Consider the following 26,295-nt stretch of genomic DNA (forward strand, 5'->3'; position numbering starts at 1 on the left):
TTACAAAAATGTAATATAAATATATTTATAAATAAATAAAGGGTTTCCAGATGATAAGGGCAACTTTTTGCCCCTAATATCAATAAAAATATCAAATTTCATATAATAACCGGAATGAGATAGCTTTTTTGAAAAAATCAAATAAGGGCATTGGGTATCGTTGCTTGTCTTCCTCCTCTGTATTCGGGTGGCTTCTTTGTTAACGTTTGCCGTCGATAACTCTAAGTCGAGTGACAACCTCTTGGCCAGACCAGGACCTTCAATCCACCTGCCATGTGTGCTGTCAAGAGCGGAACAAAAGCAGGCTCCTCCAATCCAACTGATTTGAACTTGAACTGCTTTAGCAGCAAATCCATAATGTACTTCATCTGAACAAAAGCCATCTCCTTCCCTAGGCACACCCTAGGTCTGGATTGAAACACTGGGAACTTGAGGCGCCGCTTGGACCCAAGATACAACACTAGTTTAATCTTCTAGATGGCGAAGATGAGAGCAGATGCACGTCTGGCGCTTATCTCAGAGGCTATGTCGAAAGCTCCGGCCAGAACTGATACGGGAAGCAAAGACTCCAAGCAACTACGATTGATTCCCAGCGACACCATGCACACAGTGTCAAAGGTGAACCTCCTTAACAAGTCCTGTAGCTCTACTACTTGGCCGGTTTTCATTGTAGACGCAAGTACCGGCGTCAAGCGATCTTTCACTACTTCCTCCAACGACTTTCCGATGAACTCCTGTAGTGACTTGGTGCTGAACTCATGGCTTGCTAACTTATGTTGGGCGCGCTAGAGTTCCCCGTCCATGTTGAATATACCGTAGCCGAGCAAGTCTCCTAGGATGTCGGTGAAGGGTTCGCTGTGACGACTGTCCGTCTTGCACCAAAACGGCGTACCATGATTGTCTGCATCGGGGACTCTGCAAGGAGGTCCATGGACCAGTCTAACAGATGGCAATGGTTCTTGTAGAAGGAGATAAACACCCAATTAGAGGGTAGGTTGGTAGGTCATCGCTGGAGGACTTTCATAGTACCCAATGAATACCAAGGTAGAGGAAGACGAGTAACAGTACCCACTGCCCTTATTTGATATTTTCCCAAAAAACTATCCCACTTTGATTATTATATAAAAATATTATTTTTTATTGATATTAAAGGCAAAAAATTGCCCTTATCTACTATCTACTAGATAACTATATAGATATGATCAAATCAGAATTCCATTTGATATTTAATCAGATCCTATTGTTTTGATCCAATCCAATTAACATTTGACGGGAGATATCTGAATCCGGCGAAATAAGATTGGATTCCAATTTGGATCAGATGATGATGATCCAAACTATTTGCACCCATAACAACTTTCACCCATCTCTTGCATTTTAATTTTAATTTCACCACATGTACTAGGAGTGCAACTCAGGTTGGCCTAAATTAACAGTTTACAATTAAAATTTTGATAAAATTTCAACCCTAACCTGATAAAGTTGCACCCCTAATATTTACATACAAAGTACAAAGTTTTTCACTTTACATATTTATATTTATACTCCTTTTTATCTGAGCCAAAGAACTTACACCAAATTAAAAAAACACTGAAACAGTCCAAATAATGGTTTGTGTCCATTGTGAATGAATAGCACAGTTCATGATTTTTACAGTTTATGCAACAGTTAACTGGTTAAAAGCATTGAAACAGTCCAAATTAAAAAGCACTGACCTTCCCCTCTCTCTCTCTGATCACAAACCTGCCTGGTGTCTCAAGCATTGTGGTTTTGAATCACCAGCAAGATACTGTTTCCTAAGTTTCACTACCATAATAATTGAATCACTTCCATTACATCACAAATATGTAAAAGGGAGCCAAAAGAGCCAAAAAGTCTGGTTCTCTTACAAAAACCAAATTAAATAACACAAAAGTTGAAGATATTTCTTTACTAAATGAAGTATATCACCTTTGAATCTCAATTACACCCTTTATTTTTTGGTAAAGAACTACACTCTAGTTAATTTATATTACTCAGTTATAATCTTAATAAAAATGATAAAACAAAGTGTTTTATCATTACTCAGTTATATTACACTCTAGTTAATAAACTGTTAGATGTTGATAAAACAAAGTGTTTTTTAAGTGCAAATAATAAGAACCAATCCCAAATCCACTTATTTATTAATCAGGACACAAACCATATAACCAAAATCGACATAATTGGTTTTGTTGATTTATCTTTATCGGATACATCCAACCAATTGACAGCTCTACTTTGGGGAGTAAGAGTTTTTGTTTTTTTTCCCAAAATCAAAGATCATACATTAAACAAAAAATAAAATAAAATAAAGAAGCAACAACCAGTCCCACGTAAAAAAGACAACCTACCAAAACATGAAATTTTTGGGCCTTATTGGGCTCCACAACAACAGGTAGCCCATCCCCTAATACCCGTAACCCCCGGTCCCCCACCCCCAACGGCCCAACCCGGGGGAAGGCGGGAATCGATCCAAGTCAAATACCTTGCTTACTAACTTGCCAGTTGGCAGTTGGCACCTTCTGGTCATTATTCATTAACTTGTTTATGATATCGCGATCCAAATCAAATACCTTACTAATTTGCCAGTTGGCAATTGGCACCCTCTGATCATTAGCTTGTTTGTGATATCGCCATAGACATATCCATTGAGATGTTGATGAATGATGATGGTCAATTATCTATCTAATATATGCAAAATGTCGTGGCAAAATATTTATCCGATGCCCCAACTCGTCGACTCATGCCTTCTCTCTCCGGTGTAAAGTTGTAAACTTGACAGGGGTCTCCTCTCTTCTGCACATAACTCTGAGATCAATGAATAGGTTCTTCAACATTCTTTTATTTTTTATTATTTATTAATTTCTTTTGCTGCTAGTGCAGTGCTAGTGCCAGATCCCCTATCCCTTACTCTCTCCCCCATGGAAATCACTGCATTATAAATTAAAACTAAAGTTGCTTCTGTTTTAATTTTCGCGCCATGATTGCTCTTCGGCATTCATTTCTACAAACTTCAGATCCTCTGCGACCCAGAAGCCTTACTCCTTTACCTTCAAACGCTGATGTCCTCTAAGAAAATGTTAGTCTTGCTATGGTTATGAAGCGAATCTTAGCGACATGCCTTCGCCCTCCAAGTCGTTTTATCTCCGCCCAACGGGGCTCTTTTATGCTCGGAGATCCTCGATTTTGGTCTTCTGCCTTCTTATCGGAGTCACTGGCTTTGCTTTTGGATTGGTCGCCATTCTGAAGCCCACTTCTGGGTATAAATGTAGGAATGGTGAAGCTAGATCTGTTTCTGTTGTTTGGGAGAGAAGGAACGATGTTGGCGATCAGAACCATGTTGATTCTGATGGAGATCAGAAGAGATATAAGGTGATGGGGTTTGTGGGAATTCAGACTGGTTTTGGATCCGTTGGAAGGCGAAGGTCGTTGAGGAAGACTTGGGTGCCTGCTGATAAGCAAGGGCTTAAACGGTAACTCCTTAAGCTATACCTAGTAAATTTTGATTTCTTTGTTAAGATATGAGAATGCTTGTTCTCTTGTTTTGATTTACTCTATAATTGAATTGAGAAAGTAGAAATTTTGCAAGAAGTCGTTCCAATTCTCGGGAGAAGGAGGACATAGCCAAGTAGTAATCACAGGGTATCTACAGCTGATGAAAGTCCTGCTATCTTCTGAATACATTTTATGTGGAGAACTTGTTAGCATTAGTCGCTCAGGAATTAGTTCTCTTGAGTTCTGTAACTGGTGTGATTTGCTCTAGTTTATACAATTTTTTTATTATTATTATTAGAAAGACGTATGATCTCAAGAAAATTGTAGCTATAGTCTAATAATTTCTTTTCTTGTTTTCTCCCTTTTGAATTGTACCAATTCTTTGCAGTTTGGAAGAATCTACTGGATTGGCCTTTCGTTTTGTCATAGGGAGAACAAATGATCAATCAAAGATGTCTGAGCTCAGAAAAGAGGTCGCAGAGTATGATGATTTCATGCTCTTAGATATTGAGGAGAAATACAGCAAGCTTCCTTACAAAACGTTTGTATCAAAAATAGATTAAATAAACTAAGTTCGTTATGTTTTTCCCCTTTCCTTCCTTATTTTTGGCACACAACTCATATATAGTATCTCTGGTACAGGTTAGCTTTCTTTAAAGCTGCTTATGCACTTTTTGACTCTGAATTCTATGTTAAAGCTGATGATGATATATATTTGAGACCAGGTGGCATGCTTGGAAGCTTACTTTATCTTATTGTCATCATGTTCTCCATTCTCTCCAGCATTTGTAAATTCATGGCCTGATGTCTTTGATAACCAGATCGCCTTTCACTACTCTTGGCAAAGGAGCGTTCTCACCCTCAGACTTACCTTGGTTGCATGAAGAAGGGCCCAGTATTCACTGACCCCAACCTCAAATGGTTTGTTGTACTGCTATACTTCTTTAAAGTAAAAAAAGAAAAAAAAAGAAAAAAAAAGAAAACTGTGACTTTTGATCAGTTAGACAGTTACATTTAAAAATCCCTGGTTTTTGTGCTTTTAGTCCTTTTAACAATGTAATGTTTGGATCATTTGCGTTTTTGCAGGTATGAGCCTCTATCTTATTTGCTAGGAAAGGAGTATTTTCTCCATGCTTATGGTCCTATATATGCTCTTTCTGCAGATGTGGTAGCAAGCTTATCTGCTTTAAGAAATAACAGGCAAGGGTCTTCTTCAATGCATTGGAACATTATTTGTAATCATTTTTCCTTTTATCTTTTCCTTATTCTTGAAAACAAATATTGCTACATTTATTTGTGGTTGTCATATGTGGCATTTCTTTATCAAATTCAATTAACATATTATGTACTTGATTTTTGTTATGAAAAAAAAAAATCCACTGCATTTTCACTCTATTAATAATTTGGTTTTTTGTTAAACCTTGATAAGGTTTTTGTGGATTATGGATATTGTTATCGTGGATGATATAATACATTCCTACAATAGGGTTAAATCCTTTCAGTACTGTTATCACACTTACGTCTTATTCCTACAAGGACTTTAGATACTAAAGCTTGGATTCAAACAGAAAAGTATGTATTTGGAAATTTTTTTACCAAGTTTTCTCTCTGGGAGTTGCAATTGCATGAATTGAATCATGTGGATTGCCTCAACTAGTGCCCTTTACTTGAAAATTACAGATTTCTACTATAGACATCAAAAAGAATGGTAACAGGGCACTGTAGATAGAAAATGTTCATAGGCCTAATAATCAATTCATTTTTATTTCCATTATAGGAAGAGAGTTCTTCAATGCCAATCAAAGAAGTGAGTTCATTCCCCAGATTTTTGGCCATCATGTGCATTATTGTGGTTTGTAAATCTAGTATATTCTGAGGAAGCAAATCCAAATGTATAGGTTAGTTCACAGTTGGTATGACTATTTTATAACTTCAATTTTCCATCTATTCTGAGTTTCTGACAGAGCCTATTACTATTAAGAGTTATGAGTGTAGTTATATTGCTCCTATGCTAACTAGCAGGTTTGAGACTATCTATTTATCTTGTATCCTATAAGTTTCTCATGGCAAGACAAACAAAAAAACATGTCTTTTATTTATCCCTTTATAACTTAAAATGTCATTTTAAGTTATTACATTAGTATATGGAGCGTAGTGAAGTCCTGTTTATTTGCTTTTGCTATTCCTGAAGGTTTTTTATATAACTTGTACTGTTTCTCTTCCTTCTCTTTCCTTTCTCATTAAAATTTCTTCAATTATTGATAAAAAACCCTCTTTTGATGCTATATGTCTGTAACTCTGTTTCCATTTTAATCTTTCATTACTTCATTAATTTTTCTACAATTTGAGTTAATTTTTGTTTAAATAGATGGGGTAATATGAGGATTAAATTCCTGAGACAAAGATAAACATTTAATTCATGATGCCTTGTGTCATGCCTTTGCAATTTTGAACAGTATTATATGCAACCTGTGTCTATGAAATAGTAAATCTTTAGTATTAATTCCAACGTTGTAGAAGTTGTGTATATTTTCATTTTTCTAATTGCAAAAAGTACATCCTCCTGAATGAAAATGCTAAGTTATTGTCCATTTTCATTTCCTCTTTTCAGTAAACATCAGAACATTGAGGAGTAAATTCATAGTAAATATTTTATACAATTATATTCTAGAAAGGTAAGCTGTTTCTTCAGCATACCATTCCCTCATGTCTTGCTGAATACAAGTCCACAAATGAACTACAATGGAAACTCTTGACTTTTGGGAATATATGCATGGCCAATGTTGTATCGTGTTGTGAACTGCAAAGTCCATATTATTGCCATGAATTTAGTCTACAGATCCGGAAGAGAAAAACAGTGGCAGGCCATACTTGTATATCCCTATCTGTATTTTCAGTAATAGTGATGGGTCAACTGGGAGTTCTGGCTCAAGTAGAAAATGGAGCCTAACAAACTGGAAACATAGAAAAAAAAAGGTATAAATGGACAATAGGTGAGTTGACTGTTGGTCAAAATTTGATCTCTAGTTCTCTGGGTAAAACATCTCTTGAAAAGAAATGATTAAGTTTCTGACCTGCGTGCAATATCTTATATCGTTCTATATCTCTACCTTCTATGAACTAGTGCATTTTGTTTGTGGAATTACAGTTTCCGAATGTTCAGCAATGAGGATGTTACAATTGGTGCATGGATGCTTGCAATGAATGTCAACCATGAGCACAATCAAGCATTATGTGAAACAAAATGCACACTATCATCCATTGCTGTGTGGGATATTCCCACATGTTCAGGTTGGTGTTTATGGTAATTCTGTTTCTCAGAGGTTGAGATCTCTTAGGGGTTATTTGATAACAGCTGAAGTGGCTGAACTAAATGACATTTGCTTTGTTTTAGTGCTAAAAGACAAACCAACAAGTTATTCGGTCCAACTCTTAGAGTTAGGGGTGTAAAAGGAGTGAATTCAAAGCGGATCAAATTATATTTGAATACAAATCTGATTGGGGAAGTAGTGATTCAAATTCAACCAATTAATTCAAATCTCTGAATCTGAGTTGGATTTGATCGAATTGCTTTTCCATCATACCCCTTATCATATAAAGAAATAACTTGTAATATAATTCTTTTAGAGAAAATAAAGGGTAATTGGATAGATTCATATATGTATATTAATGCTGAATTTGATTTGGATATTTATTGGATTGAATTAGGCTATATCTTAATTTGACGGATAACCATATTTGAACTATTCCAAATTTGACACAATTATGGCAAACCTCAAATATGAAATTAAACTTGTGGATACCACTTATGCCTCAATTTAGAGTGGTTTACTTGTCTTAATTATTTATGCCAAATGACTTGCTGAACCCATGATGGGGTAGTTAGTGGATCGGTAGGCAAAGATGACTATAAAACTCAGTTGTGGAGGTTCAGGATACAACTATACAGAAATTACCTACTTGGCAAGTGTCTCCTCCAGATTCCTCAATCTGTCCAGTTGATTCCACCAGTTTGGCCACTTAAGAGATCATAAATCATAGAGAAATCTAGAATAGAATAAAAAGTTCTCATGGAGATCATTTTATAATCTGATACAGATTAAATCATTTCCAAATATCTAGTTCGGATATCTGCATAAACTATCTAAATGAACTGAATGTGTTATCTAAATAGGTGTTTGGCATCGGTGCTGGGAATTTCGCACCATTTTTTTATAAAAACGGTGCTGGGCATATGGAATTGTAAGCACTTAATTTTTGTTTGGAACCGGTGCCGTCACATAGGCATTTTCTGAGAAACAGCACTGGTGGTTTTGTTTGGTACCAGTGTTGGCAGCAATGTTTTCAATATTGATATATATTATCCAACGTCCAAGATGATGCCACATAATTGCCCCACTGGCAGCAATGCGCCGTTTTTTTTTCAGAAAACATTGAATTTGGCGTTGCTTCAGACCACACTTACCCTATTTCAAAGGCGTGGTCTGGAGTAATATTTTTTTCTGGAAAAACGGTACCAAACAAGAGGGCACTGTTTGAAGCACCGCTTTTTCTGGTGTGGTGGCTACATGGTGCCGTTGTCTCAGAAAACAGCATCGATGCCAAACATCACTTAAGTGAAGAGTGTTAACAAAGATGCTTTTAGCGGGAATCCTTTTTTATTTTTTACTGCCTGATGGGATTAATTAAGCATAATTATAGTTCATTTCATTCATACTTGGACAGTCACCAGTCTTTTAACAGCATTTTCATCATACAGGGCTCTGCAATCCAGAAAAGAAGTTACTAGAACTTCATGAACTGGCGAGCTGCTCAAAAAGTCCAACGCTAGATTCCAACAAGTAGCCTCTTTACTCCTACTACTGGTAAAACTAGAGCAGATTATTCTGCAAACTGCAGAATCACTTGATTTACCTTTATACATGATTTGCTACATCGAAATTGCAAGTTCTATCTTTATGTTTACTTCATTTTTCTCATTTTATTTATTTTTTGGGGAGTGGGGACGGGAGGAAGGCTGATGAAATTGACTGAAAATGCAGCATTTTACAGCATAGTGATAGCCTCTTCTTCGAGCTGTGGAATTCTTAAGAATATGAAGACTTGGAAATGTCTGATGAAACATGTGTATCATTCCCATCTACATGCTTATTGGAGAAAACATTGTTGCTTACTCCTATGTTCTTGCAATCTAGAGAAATGATCCAAACTGCAAAGTGCATGGATTAATAGGCTGTTGGCAAAAGGGATGGTACTACACACTTTTGGCTGCATAACTGGGTATTGGGAACTGGGTTGCTTCTCTGCTAACTAGTCGATCCGGATTTGGGTCTAAGAACTAATCTTTATATGGAACAAAGAGGCACAGAAAACATTGGCCCAGCCACCAGAAATTGATTGACGAGATTTTTATCATCTATGGTGATTCGGGCACTAAGCCACTAAGAACATGGAACACTCGGTATTATCATAAAACTCAAATCACATTTTGTGGCTTCTCATTGGGAGGACCATGTTCACTGTTCAGTAACACATGGATGTTGCTAAACATATGTTAAGAGAGTAGAATTTTGTGCATTTAAAATCAAATTAATGGTGTTAATGCAACTCACCAATTCATCAATTTCGTTTCAGTAATATCACAAATTATCATCTTCCACAAAATTCCAAAAATAGAATAAAAGAAGCTAGTAGTAATTTAGTATCTAGAGTACCAGAAAAGGAAGCCTAAATCTAGAACGAAGCTGAATATTATTAGAAGGGAACTGAATTTGGTGGTGTTGGGCAGATCGAGCCAAGAAAATGGTTCCCTGAGGGCCATTCGAGAGAGTGAACAAGCTGCCTCTTTGACACCATAATCCCATTTCTTAAAATTAGTTGTTTTTGGTCTGAAAGAAAAGTAGGAAACCTATACAAATCAAACACAGCCTAAATTGCTCGACTGGATAATAGCTTCAAGCTCTGTTATTCCAAAAATAGAATAAAAGATGTAGCTAAACATATGTTAAGAGAGTAGAATTTTGTGCATTTAAAATCAAATTAATGGTGCTAATGCAACTCACCAATTCATCAATTTCGTTTCAGTAATATCACAAATTATCATCTTCCACAAAATTCCAAAAATAGAATAAAAGAAGCTAGTAGTAATGTAGTATCTAGGGTACCAGAAAGGGAAGCCTAAATCTAGAACGAAGCTGAATATTATTAGAAGGGAACTGAATTTGGTGGTGTTGGGCAGATCGAGCCAAGAAAATGGTTCCCTGTTGGCCATTCGAGAGAGTGAACAAGCTGCCTCTTTGACACCATAATCCCATTTCTTAAAATTAGTTGTTTTTGGTCTGAAAGAAAAGTAGGAAACCTATACAAATCAAACACAGCCTAAATTGCTCGACTGGGTAATAGCTTCAAGCTCTGTTATTCCAAAAATAGAATAAAAGATGTAGCTAAACATATGTTAAGAGAGTAGAATTTTGTGCATTTAAAATCAAATTAATGGTGCTAATGCAACTCACCAATTCATCAATTTCGTTTCAGTAATATCACAAATTATCATCTTCCACAAAATTCCAAAAATAGAATAAAAGAAGCTAGTAGTAATGTAGTATCTAGGGTACCAGAAAAGGAAGCCTAAATCTAGAACGAAGCTGAATATTATTAGAAGGGAACTGAATTTGGTGGTGTTGGGCAGATCGAGCCAAGAAAATGGTTCCCTGTTGGCCATTCGAGAGAGTGAACAAGCTGCCTCTTTGACACCATAATCCCATTTCTTAAAATTAGTTGTTTTTGGTCTGAAAGAAAAGTAGGAAACCTATACAAATCAAACACAGCCTAAATTGCTCGACTGGGTTATAGCTTCAAGCTCTGTTACTCTCCTGAATGATCTGTGAAACCCCGGTTTCTGTTTCCCACGGATTGGACAGCGATGATTAGGTATATAATATTCAGAGTTCGGCTTCTGTCAGGACAAATCTATACCCACATCATTTTAATAGTCTTTTGCAACCTTGTAATGAGAATATCTCCCTATAAAATAAAGTATACAAGTACAGAGATTTAAAACAAGGCACTAAAGCTGCCCAAATAAGCTTTGCCATGACTGAAGCCGAACTCTAATATTCAGGGGCTCTAATTAAATAAAGCTTGTCCCATCTTTTCAAGCGACACCATTGCATCCCCATTTCTCCCCAACCTTAAACTGGAACGCAACACCACATTATGTAAAAAAAAAATAATTTCAACACAATAATTGATGCTCTAGTTTTTTTTTTTTCATTTTGCAAAAAAGCAAGAAGCAACCTGCATTAAGAAATAGAAAACTGTACAGAGGTTCTGAAGACAAAAGAGACATTAGTCTATAATTTTGGCCAGTGTAGCCGTTCAATCCAATGTTTGGCCTTCAAGCCATTCTACAAAAAATTAACTAGTTGGAGAGAGTCGCAAAATATCCTGGCCTAACCTGAGTTTCCTCTTGCAGAAATGGTTCCTTCATTGAGAATTTTGATGATGAAACTCCTTCCTGTACGTCCTGAAGTCAAGTCATAAGACCCATCAATGATTAATTGAAATTTTCCATTGTCATGCCTATCATTGATTATGATATTGGGCTGAGATTCTGTTGAGAGTTGTTGATAATATATTTTGGCTTTATTTATGATGTCTGATGGGTTGGGGTGCAAGTTATGAAATATAACCTTGTTTCAGAGAGGATCTGCTCCTCACACGGGCACTTCACCATTTCACAGGCATATCCCACCGTGCATTGGGAACATTTCCCATGAATAATAACTTATAAATGTGGGAGATGTTCTCAATGCATGGTAGGATGTACGTGTGAGGTCGGTGTGAGGCACCCTATGTGATTTACAGATCTGGTCTCCTTGTTTGTTGTGCGCAGGTAGACTTATAAAGCTACTCCTGTAAGTAAGAATGCATTGGCTTCACTAGTGTGTCACTTACAGGTAATCCCATGTGTGGTTCGAACCAAATTGCTCTTGAAAAGGGGCATAGAAATAACAGATGGTGGACTGATTCTGCATTTTGTTTATAGAATATACATAAGACTAGAAGTATAAAACATCTTTACTCAGCCACTTTGAGCATTTCTCCTTGTAAGAAGCCCATACCAGAGAATCTTCCAAGTTAGTAATTGGCATCGGTATGGGATTTTTTCCATAGACTTGACAATTTAAAATGAGAGGTAGATGGAGATGGATTAGTAGCCGAGAGTTTTATAGGCTGATTAAACAGTATAACCACTATTATTTTTTTCCAAATTAGCTGATCCTTCTCAAGGCTCCTGTTTGGTGTAATGTTTACAATCTGATTTAGTGTAGTTTGGTCCAACAGATTTTGTAGTAGACTCCTATTCCAAGATGTATCAGACAGCAAACAAACTTGCCACAGATATATTATAATGAGAAGGGGCTGACTGAATCAAATGCGGAACACCCTCTGATGTTGATGGAACCAGGGATCCTGGAATGCTGAAAGTCTGAAACTAAAGATCAATCTTTTATTTAGGGGATTATGACCGTTAATGAAAGCATCTGGCACCACAAATAGCGACAACTGACGAGTTCTACACCAAAGCCAAGAAAAAAAAGTACACCACAAGAACCATCATCTCCCCATCTCCAAATATGTGAAGGCCAGAACGAGCCTTTACAAGCTTAGGAATTAAAAATATGCTTTCGTTATATAATAAAGTGATAACAGATGGAGCAAAAATATCTTTTAATTGAACCCTCAAGTTCACATAACTTACCGGAAAGCATGACAACTTACAGAGCATCTCGGAACAAAAGGAGAGATACAAATAGACTACAAACTCGCTTCTCCACCCAACAAAGCATCTCGGAACAAAAGGAATGTTTCTGGTAGTTCATCTCAAGTTCAGTTGCCAGATTGGCGCAGCTCTGGCCGAACGAAATCCGCATCAGGGGGCACCGATATGTCAACAGTAGGCCTTAGCTGTGCACATACTTCAATAGCTCCGTGCACAGGGTCAGACAGGAAGTTGCTAATCAGGTCCTGGTTGACTGGAGTTCCCTTGTCCACAGCCACTAAAGCCTGTTGGGTGAGAATATAATCAAAGCGTGGGGCCCATTTCCTAGATCCCAATCTTGCAGTTGTGGAGCAGTTGTCAACCATGAATGCAACTCCTCGTGCATGCATGAAGGGGTTCAAAGAATCAACTGATTCAATCACACTTTCATTGATGATCTCTGAGTAGGAGTGACCCTTCTTCCTCAACACCTCAATCTGGTGTTTGTAGCATATAATAAACAAAAATGTCAACTGAAATACACATTTTGGTATGGATCATTCTACCACAGTAAGTGGGGGGATCCCTTACCTGAGCCATCATTAATGCTACATAGACACCAGCCGTGAAAGGATGCAACGGACCAAAGTCACCTTCTGGCCTTGTCGACCGGACTCGCTCACCAACTTTCCACATCCGTGTCTGATCAATCTTACCCATTGGGAATGCTGGAAGACCCTCCTTTTCCTGTTAAGATGGGTACAATCTGAATCACTTCCCAACCCAGCTTATTTCATTTGGCACTAAATCAAAGGATCATAAAGCTTGAAGGTGATACAAGATATAATTAACTTGATCAAGTCATCACATTTTAAGAAATTAAAACATTAAAAGGATAAATTACATGGTGGGAACGGATGAAGTAATGAACATACATAAAAGCGACGCCCAGCCAAGACAACACTCCGTATCTCACTCCCACTAGACACATCCTCATAGCACTCATACAGGATATCCATACAAGGATAATATGAAGCACTATACGCAGCCTCAAATTCCTTTTTGCCATCCTCTGACAAAGCATTGTAGACAGCCAGCATGCCCTACCAAAATGAAAACAAAAAGGAAGTTCCGTTCGGGGAAAAAAAATCTAAAAAAAGAGTGGGACTGGTAACTGGAATATGCAATTCTAAAACAACCTTCGTGGAGATGGTCTTTGAAATAATTCCTGTGATGCACTCAACAGTGTTGTTGTAAGCGAGATCTTCTTTCATACCATTCTCAGTGTACCTTCTAAACAAGGATTCCACGATGCCATGAACAGCACCAAGTAAAATGCCTACATATCAGAGTTAGAAGATTTAATAATACTCAGTTACTCACTGAAACAAGATAATAAATACTGTTAATAAGACCATGATCAAAATGTCTGCACCATTAAGATAGTGCTGGACTCACCACGCTCCCCAAAAATGTCACTCTTGTATTCCTGTTCTAATGTAGTTGCAAACATAAATGGTGAGCCAAGGGCAACTGACCACCCAAGGGAAACATCCGTGGCTCTACCGTCGACATCCTGAACACCAGGGAAATGTTAAAATACTCTACATTGAAAGTCCAAATCTCTTCAACAAAGATTTGGTTCCCCAAATTTCATCTGATAGAGAGTTTGAATGAACCAAAACTTTTTCTTTGAAGCATAAAATGGACAGTAGTAGACGAATACCTGGTGTACAGCAAAGCTAGAATTGATTCCAGCGCCATTTATCTCTTTGCCTTGGACATAGAGTCTCCTTACAGAGGGTCCCATTCCCTTTGGGCATACAGCAATAACACTGATGTTCTTAGGGAAATCAAGCCCTAATGACTGCAAATGTCCAAGAAGAAATCCATGGGAAAAGCCAAGAATGCTGTTTGGCTTCATGTGGGAGAATATCTTCTCAAAATTATCTGCCTGCAACCAAAGGACGCAGCCATGTAACAACCATAAGCAATAAAAGTTGTTCAGAGGTCAAGCTTCAAAATATGTAGGTACACGTACAACTAAATATGAAGGCAGACACACATATATATACATCTGCTATATGTTAAAAACATATAGAGGCCTATTTTAACATAATATAAGTAACTAAGTTTTACATGTGTGTAAATATAAATATGTATAGTTTTCATTTTTAATTTTCAAAACTTGGGAAATCCAAACAGTCTGCCGGACTGCCACAATGCCATGGATTATTTCATAATCCTGATCCAGCCCATGGATTACTCATATGGAATGCTTTATAGAATGTTTAACCAATGATGGTAAATGAGTAAATTGACAAGTCGTTATTTTGTTTTTGTTTTCTCTTCGGTTTTCTTTTCTTTATAAAGAGAAAAGCTTCCACCTTAGAAGGAAAAGTATAAAACAAAATCTAGAATCAATTACAATGCTCTTAATCAAGATAAGGTGGCTTCTTATTTGGGAGCATTGGTGGTGTAGAATCTGCTAACCTGTGCTGCATCAGAAATCAATAATAACACAAGATCACTTTCAGAAATAGTTTCCCATATATCACCTAAGGTACCACTATCTTCAGTAAAACCTGCCGCACGGGCCTCCTCAAAAGAACGTGAGCCCTTTCGTAGTCCAATCTGTGAAAATAACAACATAACTAAGTTTCAAGAATGGCATTGATCCAATAAAAAATGCTAATGCAAGAAATTTTTTAGAACAAACAGATAAACTACCTTGACCACAATATTGGACTTTGCTACTGCAAGAGAATCCCTCAAGTTCTGAGCTTGGGCAGGACCCTACATGGAATATATAAAGGAACAATAATTGATTATTATGTCTGCAAAAGTTAATGAATAGCTCCTAAATGGAAAACTACAGAAAAGAAAACATGGATCAGCAATCAAATACTGCAAAAAAGAGGCAAGGTAATATATGTTGAAGTGCAGCACAAGTAGTTGGTAAAACGGATGAATGCTCTGACACAGGCATAAAGTTAATCAGCAGTCAATAGAAAGAATAATTCTCTAGTACAGCTATTACACAGTATCTTGCCAAAAGAAGGACAAGTACAAAGCAGAAAGGAGATGAGTTCAGACATATTAATGAATAATATTATACCCAAAAGAACAACCACTACAGTACAAGCCAGGCTAAAATTTGATCACTACATACATAGATAGTCTTTCCATTTGGAACCGCAAAACGTATCACCTCAGAAACATTATGAAATATCAATATAATTATAGCCAAAAGAGGGAAAAGGAACCAAAGGAACATCACCAATAACAAGCACAAACACGAACTTTTATACAAGAATCAAGAAAACGAAATTCACCTGAGACCCCCATCCAATGACGCCAATCTGCTTAATCCCTTTGAAGGCATCTGGCAGCAAAGGGAACAAATCTCTCCCACCTCTCACAATATACTGCAATAACCAACGACAAATATAAATACAAAGATCCTAATTGAAGGTGGGAAAAGCTAAGAGAAACATAAACAGGAAAAATTAGTGGCTTTACCTCGTCATGACCAGCAAGAGAGATTTTTTCCTTCTTAAACACAGCGGTTTCGAAATCGAGCGAGATCGTGGGCTTCATTGCAGGTGCGGAAACCATGCAAGCTCCAAGAGCAGAACCCCGGGTCGAAGTGGCAATGCTCGTCAAGACACGAGAAAGAAGAGGTTTCACGGTTTTAGAAGAGGATGAGAGAAAGCCCAGCCTCAAACCTAGGGTTTTGGCAACTGGTTTTAGGGTTTTAGATGAAGAAGAAGCAGCAGCAGCAGAAGAAGATACAGATGGGGAGAAGGAAGCGGCCGCCATTTGTGACTATTCCAAACCTCGCACAACACAGAAGTGATCGAAGTAGCAGCTTTGTAGTTTATATAGGTAGAAGCAGGGAAACTATTGTATCTCCTCAGTCCTCTCTGACTCTTGACAGAATACCATTTTGTATTTTCCCCAACAGAATCCCTCTGAATCTATTTTATACGCGGATGCGCAGTGCGCATCCCCACGTCTCCTACAGTCTTGCCTTCTTCCAATGGCGAACTTGCTCGTGGCCTCATCACTCACGAGAGATGACACAAAAGATAAGGGGCCATGACCTCACGGGTGGTTTATAGGAAAAGACGACCCAACACTTAAAACATGATATTTGACTGGACCTGGCAATTGGTTGGGTGGGTCTAGGTGGCCACGAGCCAAGCTATTCACGAGCCGTTCGAGTTCGGTTCGTGAAAATTTGGTTTTGTTTGGTTTTAATTGAGTTTTGAGCCGATTTTGAATATATATATATATATATAATAAAATTATAAAAAATAATATATATAATAAATGTATTATAATTCTTAAATTTTAAAATACTAAATAAAAAATTTATAAATAATTTTTTTAATTTTTACAAAACATTTTTTTTGAAATCGAGCTTATGAGTTTTTGACTCGAGCCAAGCTCAAGCTCAATGTTCTAGCTCGAACCGAGCTCGAGCCTTGTACAATAGTGGCGAGCTGAGCTCGAACCTTGTACTATTTGGCTCGACTCAATTCGAATCCACCCCTAGGTGGGTCAGGTTCGGGTTGGGTCATGATACTTCGGTTTGATTCGGGTTGGGATGTCAAATTTTAGACCCTAACCCTAAATGTTCGGATTAGGGTTGACCCATAAATCAATTCAAGTCATCCCAAAAAATAATTGAAATTTAAAAATAAAGAAAAAATACATGAAAATGCCCAAATTAAAGGAATTAACCTTAAAATTCCAAAAATAAAATAAAAAACTTGAACATTTAACCATTCAAAGAGTAAACAATAAAGAATAAAGACTAAATAAAAAAAAATAAAGAATGGAAACTTACAACAATACATAAATAGTCCCAATTAGACTTGAGAATTGAGTCTGGGGATTGACCCATGACCCAACCCAACCCATTTTTCCGAGTCGGGCCAGGTTATTCTCAAATTCAAGTAGTTAATAATGAGACCCTAACCCTATTTTTTTTGGGTTGGCTCAACTTTTTGGCATGTTTATATTTGATTCATTATTTATACTTTATAGCTTACTAGTAAAAGTGTATGCGCATTGCACATGGCAATAGCAAATGATGATGATGATAGTCAGCAACCAAATGACTTTACTAGTTGAACCATTAAGACATTAATTCATTTTTTTCTTTGTATTTTAGCCATTTCTATCTTTACTAACAATAATTCTTATTTTTCAAACATATTTTTTTTAATATGAAGAATATATAATATTAATGCATGTTCAAATGTTTCTATAAAATTTATAAAAAAATCTATATTTTTATTTTTTATTATTTATTTATGAGATAATAATAAAAATTACATATTTACCAAGAGGAAATGCAATTCCAATATATATATATATATATATATATATATATATTTGTTTTTCTTTGTTTCAAGTATTATATTTTCCTTTCCTTTTAATAATTTAGGATCAAATACAAAAGCCTCCCCTAAATTTTCTGACAATAATTAAAGCCTCCCATTTAGTTTCATTTTAAAAAAATACCTCCCCTTAATTTTTAAAAAATCCAACAAAATCCTCCCTTCCGTCACTAACCCAGATGGAAAACGTTAAGGCTGATGTATCAAAATTTCCAAATACCCATTCTGCCCTTGTGTAAATCATTTTACATACAATTTTACTGTGACATCAATCTCCCAGCCCTAAACCCCATTGACTCAGCTTATACGTTAGGCTTTGGTTGTTTCAGCTTGCTAAGAGAATATCCAGGATTGGAGAAGGAAGGAAAAAGCAATGGCTGATCCCGAATTGCAAGTTAACAGACGAAGAAGAATGTAGTACTTAATGGTGGCACAACATGGCATTGAAAATTAGCAGAACTCGAAGCAGTAGAGAAGAAGCCAAAAGAGAAGCAGATGAAAGGAGACCAAAGGTTGCATAATCCTGCATTTGATTGTATGTACAAGAAATAAATCTCATCGAATATCAAAATAAAAGAAAGAAATCTCACTCGTCCGAATGTCTGTTTCTGCTCCCCACCTTTTCCTTTGTTCAACAGACGCATTCCAAACCCTAATAAAGGTTGCATAGTCCTGCATAAAATATTAGAATCTACTCGCTCTTATCAACTGCTTTGGGATGTCGTTGCAGCTGGAAGACGGCACTCTCAGTTCTCTCTCACTTTGGTCTTCTTTCTCTACTATCGTCGTTACTTTAATTTCAATCATTGAAATCAATTGTTTTTTCTCCACTACACTCCATGGTATACTGAATAAAGAAAATTTCAGTTACTTTGGGACGCCGCTGCAGCTGGAAGACGGCACTCCAGCGGACTACCCTCACTGCAGCTACAGTGCTGACTTGTAGCTCCTCAAATATCTTAGAAACACTCCTTTTAGTAGCCTCTGTGCCTGTTACGCCGGCCACCTGAAAATAGGCTTCAACCGCCCAAACCCAATGCCCTCCGGGATCCCCTTATTTACTGCCAAGCTGCTCAGTTACTTTTTGGCTTCTTTGCATTTCCCCAGTCACAGCCATATTATTTTCTTTTGATTTGAAAAAGAATGTTAAAAGTGGTGAATGTGTTGTTGCTCGAATGAGGATAATTTTGATTTTTAAAAATGTTTTAAATGACGATTGTCAGGGATAATTTCGTAACTTTGTATATTTTCAGTCTGCGTTAGTGACAGAAGGGAAGATTTTATTGGATATTTTAAAAGTTTAGGGGAGGTATTTATTAAAATGAAACTAAAGGGGAGGTATTTCTTATTGTCAGAAACTTTAGGGGAGGTTTTTGTATTTTATCCAATAATTTATTATATTTTTAAATTAAATCAGGTTATATCAGATTTAGATATCCAACATATTGATCAAACTCTGATTTGAATCAATATTTATGAGATCCAATTAGATCTTTGGGTCGAATCGAATTCAAATGTTTTTTTATTTAAATCCGACCTGATCTATTTGCATCCCTACCAAACCACTTTTTTACAATGTCCTAGTTAATTAAATCATTGAATCATTTGACATGGTTAGTGGGGTCATGTGTTAGACATTAATGCTCTTTATTTTTATTCCTAATTTTTATCCAATTTCTATCATTAATGAAAATCATTCTCATTGATCACACTTTTTTTATATGATGAATATATAATATTGTAGAATGTACCCAAAATTATCTACAAATTTTTACATTTTCTAGAATTTTATGTATTTTATTATTTAATAATAACATCACGTGCTTATCCATTTGACATAGATAGTTGAACCACTAACCCACCACTTGAATGGAAAACCTTTTTTTTTTCTTTTTCAATTGATTTTAAATTATGTATTACATTTTCATCATCAATAAAAGTAATTCTTATTTCTGCATTTATTTTTTGCATGTGATAGTATCAAATGATGATGATGATAATAATTAGTAATCAAATGACATTACTGGTTGAGCCATCAACCTATTTAACTAGGAAAATGGACTATGATTAAGACATTAATTCATTTTTTTTCCTTGTATTTTAGCCATTCCTATCTTTACTAACAATAATTCTCATTTTTTCAAATATATTTTTGTTTAATATGAAGAATATATAATATTAGTGTATGTTCAACTTTTTTATAAAATTTATAAAAAAAATCTATATTTTTATTTTTTTATTATTTAATTTATAAGATAATAAAAGTTACTTATTTACTAAGAGGAAATGCAATTCCAATATATTGTTTGAATATTGGTTTTTGATATTATGGTCAAATCAATTATTTATATATAATATATATGTTATTGATTATTTATTTATAAATATGTTACTTATATTGCATTTTTTGTAAACTTTTTATATGATGGAAATAGTTGAAAAAATACTTATATTTTTTGTTTTTTATTTCAACTATTATATTTTTCTTTTTCTTTTAATAATTTATTGTTTTTTTTAAATTAAATATGATCGTATCAGATTCGAATATTTGACATTTTGATTGGATTCGGATTTGAATCAATACTTATGAGATCTGATTGAATCTTTGGATCAAATCATATTTGAATATACCCTAATTCAAATATGATTTTTTATATGATGAATATATAATATTATAGAATGTACCCAAAATTATCAACAAATTTTTACATTTTCTAAAATTTTATGTATTTTATTATTTAATAATAGCATCCATTTGACATAGATAGTTTAACCATTAACCTGTCACTTGGATGGAAAGACTAATTTTCTTTTTCATGTGATTTTAAATAATGTATTCCATTTTCATCATCTATTAAAGTAATTCTTATTTTCACATTTATTTTTGTTTAATATGGTGAATATATAACAATAGAATTGTATCAAAATGCTTTATACAAAGCTTATATTTTTCTTTGAGTTTATATATGTATGTATGTATTTATTTAATATTTGTTACTTAGTTATGACATCATAGATTGACCCATTTGACCCGTAACATTAGATCATTGACCTACCTACCATCTAAATATGGAAATGGTTTCATTTTCAAACTATTTTAAAATTTGCATTTCATTTATATCATTGATAAAATATTTATTATTTATCATACTTATTATTGTTTATATTATTAGTATATAACATTATAGATGTGCCCGAAATTGTTTCATATTTTTTGTACTATTTTATTTTAAAAAAATTATTTTTAGTGTCCAATTTATTTTTCAAAGTTTATTTATTTTTCTATATTTTTTGTATTTTTTATATTTCTAAACTTGTTTTATTTATTTATGACATCATGAAATTATCCATTTGACCCAAATGGTTGAAGTACTTTACCCATGACCTAAATGGAAAAGATGATTTCATTTCTAGGTTTATTTTAAAAATTATAAAATTTCATTCTATTAATAATTATTGTGTATGGATTTATTAGTGAAATTTAATGATGATAAGCAAAAGTATTTTTTATATTTTTAAATTTGTATTATTTATTTATGACATCATGAAATTATTCATTTGACCCAAATGGTTGAATTACTTATCCACCACCATAAAATTAGTAGAATTCAATAATGATAAACAAAAGTATAAATGTTGGATATGAGAGAGAATGTGATTTATTTAATGACTTAAATGTGAGACTTAATGAGAGGTAATTGAATGTACTTAATGGTATTCTTTTAATTGTATTTTTTGACCTTTCAATGGAGATGAATTAAATTCAAGATGAGGGGTATTTCAGTAAAGAAAAATTCCAAAAGTCAATACCTCCTCATTCACACTTTTATAGAGAGTGTAGATATATAGATAAACAACCATGAAAGGCGTGTTTAGATTTATTTGACCTGAATTTGGGTTTTCAAATTACCTGATCGGATTACCTCATTACAACTATCACTTATTTAGTTGAGAGTGTGCACAAAAAAAAAAAAAAAAAATTCCGTATGTATTTGGTTTCATGGGCGTTTATGGATGGGCTGTTTATTTGTACCTTTTCACTTTAAACGTTTCCTGGTTTTGTTCTTTGGATGGGTTTCGCTTTAAACGTTTTTTATTCTCCACTTCAGAAAGTGTGCCACATTAGTATTTGGTTTCAAGAAACGCTAGGGCATTAGGGGAAACAAGAATTTGACGTTTCTCTAAATCTCCCATGCACAAAAATCAAAGTATTTCAATTTTTTACCATTTATTTAATAAATGGTGAAACCAAATAGTTTCATTTTATTCATTAGTAATAATACTAACACTTATGTGAGAGGGAGAGTTGTTAAAGGGTTGTGGTTTTTTTTATTCAAGGGTTGTGGTTTTGTCGTACAAGTTGGATATTGCCGGATGAATGGACAGATTCACAATCTGGAACAATAGACAAAGTTTAGAAGCAATAGGTCTGGCTCCATATTCGCATGGTGCCAAGAGGAATGGTCGAGGACAGTCGAATATGCTATCTGGAAAGTTTTGCAGGATAGGTAGTGCTGTACCAGAAAAAGATTTTCATAGGACACTTGGAAAGACGGATCTTTGTAAGGAAAAAGGTCACACTTGATTGCAACAGCCTCTGTACACGAGAAGATTCATATTAAATGAAGGAAGACCGATATACATGGTTATGGTACTACTATGAACAGTTGCCTAGAGTTTGTATAAAATGTGGATTGGTAGGGCACGCATGAACAAACTATAAGAGATTAGAAGCTTCTTCGATCAGTGATTATAGAAAGTTCTTGGAGGAAAGAACAATAGACAACCCAAGCGAATGGCTCAAAGCGGAGTTCCGTCCAGAAAAGCCTTTTTAAATCTACCAATTTATCATCCATCTAACGCCCCGGCCACACCATGCAAGATCAAGCACAGCGCACTAGGCTCAGATGAAGACAGTGAGGACTAACCAAGTCAACAAAACGACGATGCATAGAAACCTCAAGTGACCCAGCTCTGGCGGCGATTGGAAATCAAACCGATTCCAACAACCCGCCACCCACTGAGTCAACTCGCCATGCAGTGAAGACCTCGTAAAGAGTCACACATGAAAACACCCCTCCACATGTGGAAAGAATCATACAAAAAGCTGCAAGTGGCCAAAAAGAAAAGGCACATCCAATGCATGCAAGCAACCAATGACACCTGGCAAGTGGAATTCAATGAAGGTAGCAGATATGTATTTGGGCACATTGGAATACTAGACACTTGCATTGGAAAGCGGAAACATGGGCACCCATTCAACTTTGAATATCTATACTACTTTATAAAGTTCGAATAACCTTAAGAATAGTTTTGGAATTTTGTGATGACAAAATTTACTCCTCTATATTTAAATTTATTGATAAAAATGAAGGTAAATAGGATAATTAGTTATTGATATTAAATGAGTTGAAAAGAGTTAATTTTAAAATATTTAATGCATTTAATTATCTATCATTAAATCTAACATTTAAGGTATTAATTTGCATTCATCTTCATTGAATCATATATTTAAGGCTTCTTTGTTTCTTCTCATTATTAAATTCTATAATTAAATACATATATAATAAATTAATAATTTCAATAACATAAAAACTTATACTTTTAAAATCTGCTACTTGGAAAAAAAATAGCATTTTCATCTAGGTGGTGGTAAGAAATTAAAGCATTTGGGTCAAATAGGCCAATCCATGTTGCCACAATTAAATAATAAAGTTTAAAATATAAAAAATACAAAAAATATAGAAATTAGAAAAAATGGAAATATTTTTAACATCATATATTTGACATACTAAATAAGCCACCGGTTCGACTATCAAGGTCAAACGAGTCAAACTGCTCTACATCAACATTAGTGTGTGTGTGTGTGTGTGTGTGTAAAAATACATATTTTATCAATAAATAGTATAATTATGTTTTACAAGTATCATAGTTATATTTTACATTAATATATATTATGCTACATTTATTTATGTTTGTTAATTTTGTTTTAAATTTTTTATTTAAAAAAATATTAAAATTTGCAATTTAGGGCCAAATTTGCAATATATACTTTACCATTAAATAGAGATTAAATTTAAAAATGAGTGTTTTAGTCAATGTTTTAAAAACTGGACCAAACTAGATAGTCGAACCGTTTGGCCTGAAAACTAGTGAGGTCACTGATTCTGTTTTGGCCCTAAATTGCTATTTTTACAAAAAAAATGTTGAAATTGTCAAAGAACTGCTGATCCAAATGGTTTAACCATTAAAATGTTCAACCCGGTTAATGGTTTTTTGGTTACTTTCAAATTAATTTCAAATTTTTTATTTATTTTAAAAATATAAATTAGAAAATAAAAAAATTGATAGAAGAAACTTTCATATCTCAAAATCTTGTTCGATTATTCCCAATGACCAAAATTAGTTAAGGTTTTTAGTCATTCTATTTTGATTTTGAGTTTTCTCATTTATGGGATTCTTTTTATGTTGCAACAATAAAAAAGTACAAATCCAATGAAGAAATTGAAAAATCGATACAAGAGATGAAAGATTAAACACTGATCTTATATTGAAATCTGAGATACACCAATGAAACAAATGATCTAGGAGTTAAGAGAGAGATTTAGAGAGATGAGAAAGATGTAAAAAGAGGGCAAGCGGTGTTGTAGCGGCGTTGATGATGAACAAGGAGATAGTCGTCGCTGACGATTCTTTCTTCTTCTTCTTAGGGCAAATATTTCTGCAATAATGCTCGATGAATATAGTGACAACCACCTTTGGCAACACTTCCTTCTTCTTCTTCTTCTTTCTCACTTCTCAACTTTAACCAACTATCTCCTTCTCAAAGTCCCACACTCCCTCTCATAATAATGTAAATATGTCATGAACTTTAACCTAATCCTAACCTAATGGTCAAAATAAAAAGTTGCATTATATTTTACATCTTACCAGTTTAACTCATTCAAATCAGACGGTTGAATGACTTGGAAACCGAAAGCCAAAGCGATCCCATTTCTGGGTCGATTTTTAAAACCTTGATTTTAGTCAAAATAAAGTTTCACAATCTTATTTATATTTTGAATAGTGGTGTAAATATAGAATTTTAGATATATTAAGAAAGTTTCTATAATATATTTTGTATTTTTATGTGTAAAAGTATTTTTAATATGTTACACTTACTTTTTATTTAATATGATAAATACATGATATTATTATACATGTGCCTGAATGTTTTTTTTTTTTGTAAAATTTATGTATTTTTATATTTTATTAATTTTGTTATTTATTTATGACATTAAAGGTTAACAAATTTAACCAAAATTTGAACTATTTATTATTAATTTTTATATTTCATTTTTGGTTAGTTCTAAATTATGTATTTCATTTTCATTTTCAATAAAAATAATTCTTGTTTATTACACTTATTTTTTAATTTGATTAATAAAATATAATTAACTTGTCTAATTTTGTATAATTTTTTTTGTAATTTTCTATATTTTTTTTATACTTAAAAAATTTTATTATCTAATTATGGCTTCATAGGTTAACCAATTTGATTCAGATGATTGAATTTCTTAGCCACCACTTGAATATAAAATGGTTTTGTTTTTGAGTCAGTTTTAAAATATATGGGTTTATATTTTTAAAAATATTGACGTACATCTAATTAATAACATTTATTAGTAAAAAATAAATTTAAATAATAGACTTAATAAGAGAAAATGAGATTTAATACCTTAAATATAAGATTTAATGAGAGGGGATTAGATGAGGTGGAAAGTAATAATTGAAGCTGCATTTTCAACCCTTACAATTAGAAATAGATTAAATACGCAAATATGGCCATTATAGTAGCCAATAAAGCTAACATTAAAACTATAATAAAATGACTTTTATACATTTTCTCAAATAAAGAAATAAAGGGTAATTTTAGTCCAAAAATGTCTCACACTATGTTCACACTTTTATATATAGTATAGATATAGATTTTTTTTGGATATCTTAAGTTGGGCAAATGATCGAATTTGTAGGTTATGTTTTGTTCCCTAAGGTTGTGTTTGGTTGCTATCCGAATTTATTTGCATTGATGCAAAACCATGCTAATTGATTTTTGTGCAACTTATGATTTATTTTACCTTATTTTGTTTGTTTGCAGTACAAATGAAGTAAAGCAAAACTTGAAGCAAAATAAATAAAACACAAAACAAAAATAAACCAAGATTTGGATTTTTTTTTTCATTTGCACACCCATACATTTGTACTAATGCAAATAAAATTGCACTGCAACCAAACACAGCCCAAAGATGGAAATGTTATTACGCATACATCTGTGGCTGTTGGCAGATCAGATTCAGGAATTTTCTTTGAAAATTTTCCAGATAGACTTTTGCAGGCCTGTGTGGAGGAAGCCCAAATAGCTGAAACTGATTTTGCTTTGGTTTCTCGGTTGTGGTTATTTTGTTTGTAGTGGTTTTGTTTTGTCTTTGTTTTTTTTTGTTTTTTTTTTTTTTTTTTCTCTTCTTGTTTGTTCTCTTGTCCAGTTTTTTTTTTTTTGTTCCTTTGGTGCTTTCTTTGATTGCGATTGTGGTTGTAAAAAAAATCTTGACAATCCAAATGATATAC

At 34.2% G+C, this 26,295-nt stretch overlaps 2 protein-coding genes and 1 pseudogene across 3 annotated transcripts; 1 reads left to right on the plus strand and 2 right to left on the minus strand.

Moving 5' to 3' along the window:
- Nucleotides 1-221: 221 nt before the first annotated feature.
- Nucleotides 222-1,763, minus strand: LOC148875705 (cytochrome P450 94B3 pseudogene; annotated as a pseudogene).
- An 899-nt stretch (nucleotides 1,764-2,662) lies between these two features.
- LOC148875706 (putative beta-1,3-galactosyltransferase 14) lies at nucleotides 2,663-8,693 on the plus strand. 2 transcript variants are annotated; one of them, XM_088967893.1, is made up of 9 exons: nucleotides 2,707-2,846; nucleotides 3,039-3,494; nucleotides 3,905-4,057; nucleotides 4,159-4,241; nucleotides 4,338-4,437; nucleotides 4,603-4,716; nucleotides 6,665-6,807; nucleotides 8,276-8,381; nucleotides 8,559-8,693. In XM_088967893.1, exons 2-8 carry the CDS (start codon nucleotides 3,139-3,141, stop codon nucleotides 8,359-8,361), a joined length of 1,035 nt encoding a protein of 344 aa, XP_088824019.1. In that variant the 5' UTR covers nucleotides 2,707-2,846; nucleotides 3,039-3,138; the 3' UTR covers nucleotides 8,362-8,381; nucleotides 8,559-8,693. The 2 variants fall into 2 exon arrangements, with proteins under 2 accessions (XP_088817492.1, XP_088824019.1); XM_088961366.1 differs by having other exon boundaries at nucleotides 2,663-3,494.
- Nucleotides 8,694-12,185: 3,492 nt separating this feature from the next.
- Nucleotides 12,186-16,373, minus strand: LOC148875707 (ketol-acid reductoisomerase, chloroplastic-like). The gene is made up of 10 exons (XM_088965133.1): nucleotides 15,803-16,373; nucleotides 15,616-15,708; nucleotides 15,011-15,076; nucleotides 14,774-14,914; nucleotides 14,007-14,234; nucleotides 13,739-13,856; nucleotides 13,480-13,619; nucleotides 13,216-13,383; nucleotides 12,872-13,027; nucleotides 12,186-12,777 (listed from the first exon to the last, which is right to left on the minus strand). Exons 1-10 carry the CDS (start codon nucleotides 16,100-16,102, stop codon nucleotides 12,409-12,411), a joined length of 1,779 nt encoding a protein of 592 aa, XP_088821259.1. The 5' UTR covers nucleotides 16,103-16,373; the 3' UTR covers nucleotides 12,186-12,408.
- Nucleotides 16,374-26,295: the final 9,922 nt, after the last annotated feature.

This window comes from Nelumbo lutea, chromosome 1 (assembly GCF_056320005.1).
Source record: "Nelumbo lutea isolate HS-2025 chromosome 1, American lotus-T2T, whole genome shotgun sequence".
Lineage (NCBI taxonomy): Eukaryota > Viridiplantae > Streptophyta > Magnoliopsida > Proteales > Nelumbonaceae > Nelumbo > Nelumbo lutea.